We start from the raw sequence: 5,540 nt of genomic DNA, 5'->3' as shown, positions 1-5,540 counted from the left end.
TGGTGAAATTATAATATTGGATCATACTGATAACTTCAATAAATTTCATTATAAAAAATATTTACTTTATAATATATTTTGTCATTTTGTGTGCGTGTCAGATTAAGCTACTACACAGCAAGATTCATTGGTTATAAAAGTTTTATTGATAAGTCAAACTAAAGTGTGTATCTAGTAATATTATAAGCATATAGTATTATTTATAATAGCAGTAAAAAGATCTTTTACAGTGGAATCATACCACTTGTAAATTTGTTTATTGATAGATAAATTATCTACAATAAAGGTTTCTTTTGGTTATCTAATTTTATTAGTTTCTATAATGGTGTTTAATTGAATATAATATAATGCTTGTTCCTACTCTTTATAAATCATAAGAGATTACTTTTATTTTGAAAAACTATTCTTATTTAAATTTTGATTCTTATGATTTTAATTGTTAATTGAGTATTAACTTAAGATCATTTAATTTCAGAGATGAGGAGATTTTTGGTTGATAGAGCAAGTATTGAGAATGTGAATATTGTACAACAAGAAGCCGAATTAGAACCGCCACCTAATGTGGTTAATGAGTTTAACCCAAATGAGATTGTGCGTGATCCAGGTCATAGGAAACAAATTAATGAGTATGCTCCGGATATTCAACATCAAGTGAGGAGGGCATATATATTGAAGGGTCCAATGCAACCACATTTGCCAAGCTTTCCTCGTACTCCATTTGGAAGTGTTTCTAGAGCATTTAGTAAATCATGGTATAAGAATTACACATGGTTAGAATACAGTGAGATCAAGGATGCAGCTTATTGTTTTTATTGCTTTCTCTTTAAGCAACCCGGGAGGGCCGAACACTTTGGTTTTGAAGTCTTCACTAAAAGCGGATATAGAGATTGGAAGCATGCATCTCAAGGCTTGAAAGATCATGTTGGTAGTCATAATAGTTTGCACAACTCATGTGTCAAGCACTACGATGATTATAATAATCAAAGACAAAGTGTGACAAGTAAGTTTGCTAAAGCAACCAAGGAATCAGAAGAATTGTATAAGATTCGTTTGACTTGTTCTTTAGATTGTTCAAGATATCTCATAGCACAAGGCATGGCTTTCCGTGGCCATGATGAATCCTCTACTTCGCTAAATAAGGGCAATTTTAGAGAGATGGTAGATTGGGTAAAATCTCAGAATGAACAAGTGAGGGATGCTTTTGACCGTGGTGGAAAAAATTGCACAATGACTTGCGGTGACATTCAAAAGGAGCTTGCAACGTGTTGTGCACATGAAGTTACCAAGGTGATTATGGAAGAGCTTGGTGATAGACAATTCTCCGTGCTTATTGACGAGCCACGTGATATATCCGTCAAAGAGCAAATGGCGGTGATGTTGAGGTTAGTAGTTGTATTTTCCAATTTCCAATTTTCATTACCTATTATTCTCTATGCCGCCAAGTAAACTGGTTGAATTTGTTTTAGGTTTTTGAATGACAAAGGGAATGTTGTGGAACGATTTATTGCTCTACATCATGTCACAGATACTTCATCTAAGTCATTAAAGGATGCTCTTTATGGTATTCTTGATAAGTACACATTATCTATTTCAAGGATACGAGGGCAAGGATATGATGGAGCTTCAAATATGAGAGGTGAATTTAATGGTTTGCAAAGAAAAATTCTAGATGAAAATCCTTATGCTTTCTATGTCCATTGTTATGCTCACCGTTTGCAATTGGTTGTTGTGTCTGTTACTAGTAGTTGCTCATCTATTCATGATTTCTTTGAGTACATCACCTTGATTGTGAATACAACAAGTGCATCTTGTAAGAGGAGGGATGCTTTGACAGAGGCACAACACAAAGATATTTTAAATAAACTTGAGAGTGGTGAGATATCTAGAGGAAGGGGCTTACACCAATCATCTAGTCTCACTAGACCCGGGGATACTAGATGGGGTTCACATCATACTACATTGCTTCGTTTGGATCAAATGTGGTCCTCCGTGTTAAAGGTGCTTAGTATGGTTGATGAAGATGGACGTGGACCATCTCAAGCAGCAGGTTTGATAGAAAAAATGGAGAGCTTTAAATTTGCTTTTATTTTGAGGTTAATGTTAAAGTTGTTTGGTATCACAAACGAGCTTTCAAATATATTGCAAAGAAAAGATCTTAATATTGTGAATGCCATGGAATTAGTTGATGTTGTCAAAGCTCGGTTGGGCACAATGAGAGAGAGTGGCTGGAATAATTTTTTTGCCGATGTCCAAGGATTTTGTGTTGCTAAAAGTATTCTGGTACCAAATATGGATGACGAAATACCAGTTCGGGGTCGTTCAAGAGCAGAAGGGAGGACTATCACTAATCTTCATCATTACCGTGCAGAGATTTTTTATGTTGCTATTGATAAAATATGTGTGGAGATGGATCACCGCTTTAGTGAAGGAAGTAACATTATACTTGATTGCTTCTCATGTCTTGACCCCAAGAACTCTTTCTCCAAGTTTGATGTTGATAAGCTTGCTCGTCTTGCTGATATTTATCATGCAGACTTTTCTGATGATGACCGAGGAACAATTAGGGATCAACTTGAAACTTATGTGCTTCAAGTGAGAAGAAATGCTTCTTTTTCCACTTGTGAAGATGTTCAAAGTTTGGCTATGAAGATGGTTCAAACTGAGAAACATTTGGTATTTCCATTGGTTTATAAACTTATTGAGCTAGCTTTGATATTGCCGGTGTCGACAGCATCCGTTGAAAGAGCTTTTTCAGCAATGAAGATTATCAAGTCTAAATTGCGCAATAAGATCAACGATGTGTGGTTCAATGACTTGATGGTATGTTACACCGAGCGGGAGATATTCAAGTCACTTGATGATATTGATATTATTCGAACATTTACCGCAAAGAAGTCTCGGAAAGGACACTTGCCTCGTAATTTTATTTAACCCGCTATTGTAAGATTATGTTTATCTCTTTTATTTTAAACTATATTTTTGTTGACAAAATGACGAGTCTCTTTTATTTTGATTGATTATTATTTACATATTATATACAATGTGAATTTGCTATCTTTAAATTTTTGCCCAGGCTTTATAATTTTTCTGGCTCCGCCACTATATATATATATATATATATATATATATATATATATATATATATATATATATATATATATAATTATTCACATGAAAAAGAAAGCTTTTGATGAAAGAACAAAAAAGCATGTGATTAATGGTTATTTCATTGAGAATTGATAGTTCAACCCGAGTGAAGAATCACTAAAGGTGAATATTTGTGAGACTTGCACAAAAACTTCTTATACTCAATTTTTTTATTTAGATTGGTTGTTCTTAGGACTCGTTTAGATACTAGCTAGTTAGAAGTGATTTTAAAGGCTTCTTTATTAGAAATATAGAATTTTTTTTTTCAGTAGAGAAGTTCTCAATAATACTTTTAGCCTTATATCCAAACACGCTCTTATTGTTGTATCATAATTACACAACATGTAGAGATAACAATAAAGTGTTAGATATTTGGAATAGAAAATGTTCTTTAGGAATAGTTTTAATTTAAATATGAGTGTAGTGTAATGTCCCAAAAATAATTTGGAACACAAGGTAATGGAATTTATTTCTTGGGCATCTATAGTAGAGAGTTAGATGTATATTGAGATATGCACTTGGCTAGATATTTAGCCAAATATGAATTTTGTTGGAATGTTTGGTAGGTGTCAAGGTAATCTGTGCAAAAATAGTCCTTAAGTATTTTACAAGGCATCAAGGATTACATGCTTGTGTATAAAAAAAAAGAAATTACTTTGAAATGGTTAGTTACTCATGTTTAGCCTATGTTGGATTTAGATTTAAGGAAATTCACATTTGATTACATCTTCCTATTTGAGGAAATAGTTTTAATTTCTCATATATAAATAAAAGTTTTGATGTATTAGAGATCCAATGCAATCTAAAATTTATTAAGGATCTAAAATATAAATTGATCATTTATGAGGGACCTAAAAGTCTAAAACATATTTTAGTATATATATATATATATATATATATATATATATATATATATATATATATATATATATATATATGAGAAATTGATGCTTGAGGCATGACAATAAAAATAGAATCTATAGATACCCATCCGACCTGACTTGAATTTGATGGGGGAAAACCACTTGGATCGAGGTCGAAGTTGAGTTTTCCTTAACTTGGGGAAGCAGGGTCGGGGCGGGTATGTCACACAAATTCCTCCACTTTGATGTTTATATTCTTTTTTTCTTTTTTCTTTTTTCTTTTTGACAAATTGATGCTCATATTCTTTTAATATTTTCTTTTATACTTTTCTTGTTTGTCTTGTTCAACACAAATTAGGACATTTCCTATATCCACTAGGGGTGAACACGATCAGTCTGGGGTCAGAAAATCCCAATCTGAGAAAAACCAACCAATGACAAATCTGGCTTGTCACCGACAGTATAAACCTTCAAATCAGATCGTTTCGGGTTCAGATTTGGGTTTGGATTGAAACAACTTCAAGTAAGGCGGGCAGACTATTTCAGATCTAGCACTCCAACACAGATTATTTCTTCCTTGGTGCTCAGTCATTGGTCATGTTTTTGTGCAAGCATCTCTACCAAGAAATTGGAGGGACTTATTCTATTGCACTAGATGAGGTTGGTTTGGCTTTTGTCCCTAGCAAAAAACCAAATAATAAAACCTAACAATGAGTTTTGCTAGGGTTTTTGAGCATAGTGAGTCCTCGAAGGGAAAACCTTCCTTAGAGGAGGAGGAAAACCTCGTAAGAAGCACAAAAAAGTAAAGAATGGTTTTGGTGGCAGATCAAAGACAAAAGGGAAAGGTTCTTATGCCTTGACCTCATACAAGGATAACCTCCAAAGACATAAGAAGGATGTGGTAACTATTGAAGATGGCTCTGATGGAGAAGTTGATGAAGGTTGGAAGATGGAGAAGAGAATGTTTGACAACTTTCCAATTGCAAACAACACTTACAACACAAACGAGTTGGGTTGGAAAGTATCCTTGTCGGATAAGGAGTGGGAGAAATGGTCGAAGCCATGGAGGAAGACCTTGGTTGTAAAAGTGCTTGGAAGATGTGTCAATTTTTGGGTTCTAGAAGCTAAACTCCAACGAAGTTGGACGAAAGGAGGATCTATCAATGACAAGTCTGATGATTTCTACTTAGTCAAGTTTGCTATAGAAGAGGACTACAACTTAGCACTCTTTGAGGGCCCTCGAATGGTGGCGGATCACTACTTAATCGTTCAAAGGTAGAAATCTTTCTTCCTGAAAATATTGAGATGACATAGAAAGTAGTTGTGTGGGTGAGGATTCCCTATCTACCCATAGAGCTTTACAACTCAAAATTCCTTGGGAGGATAGGTAATACTCTAGGCACGATGCTGAAAGTAGATAATTGTTAACTCCTTGAAAGTTGTACCGATTTGTCAAAGTAATATTAAACGATAAGACTGAATGTCGAGTCCACAGGGACTCTGATTGTACTCAACGTTTGTATATACCAA

The 5,540-nt window shown here is 34.2% G+C and overlaps 1 protein-coding gene across 1 annotated transcript; it reads left to right on the top strand.

Annotated features, from left to right (window-relative positions):
* Positions 1–477: 477 nt before the first annotated feature.
* On the top strand, positions 478–2,993 carry LOC114406623 (zinc finger MYM-type protein 1-like). The gene is made up of 2 exons (XM_028369381.1): positions 478–1,382; positions 1,467–2,993. The coding sequence occupies exons 1-2, from the start codon at positions 478–480 to the stop codon at positions 2,929–2,931; spliced, it is 2,370 nt and encodes a 789-aa protein (XP_028225182.1). The 3' UTR covers positions 2,932–2,993.
* Positions 2,994–5,540: the final 2,547 nt, after the last annotated feature.

The sequence above is a fragment of the Glycine soja genome, chromosome 3 (genome assembly GCF_004193775.1).
Source record: "Glycine soja cultivar W05 chromosome 3, ASM419377v2, whole genome shotgun sequence".
Taxonomy (NCBI): Eukaryota; Viridiplantae; Streptophyta; class Magnoliopsida; order Fabales; family Fabaceae; genus Glycine; species Glycine soja.
This window is presented reverse-complemented; position numbering and strand designations above follow the sequence as displayed.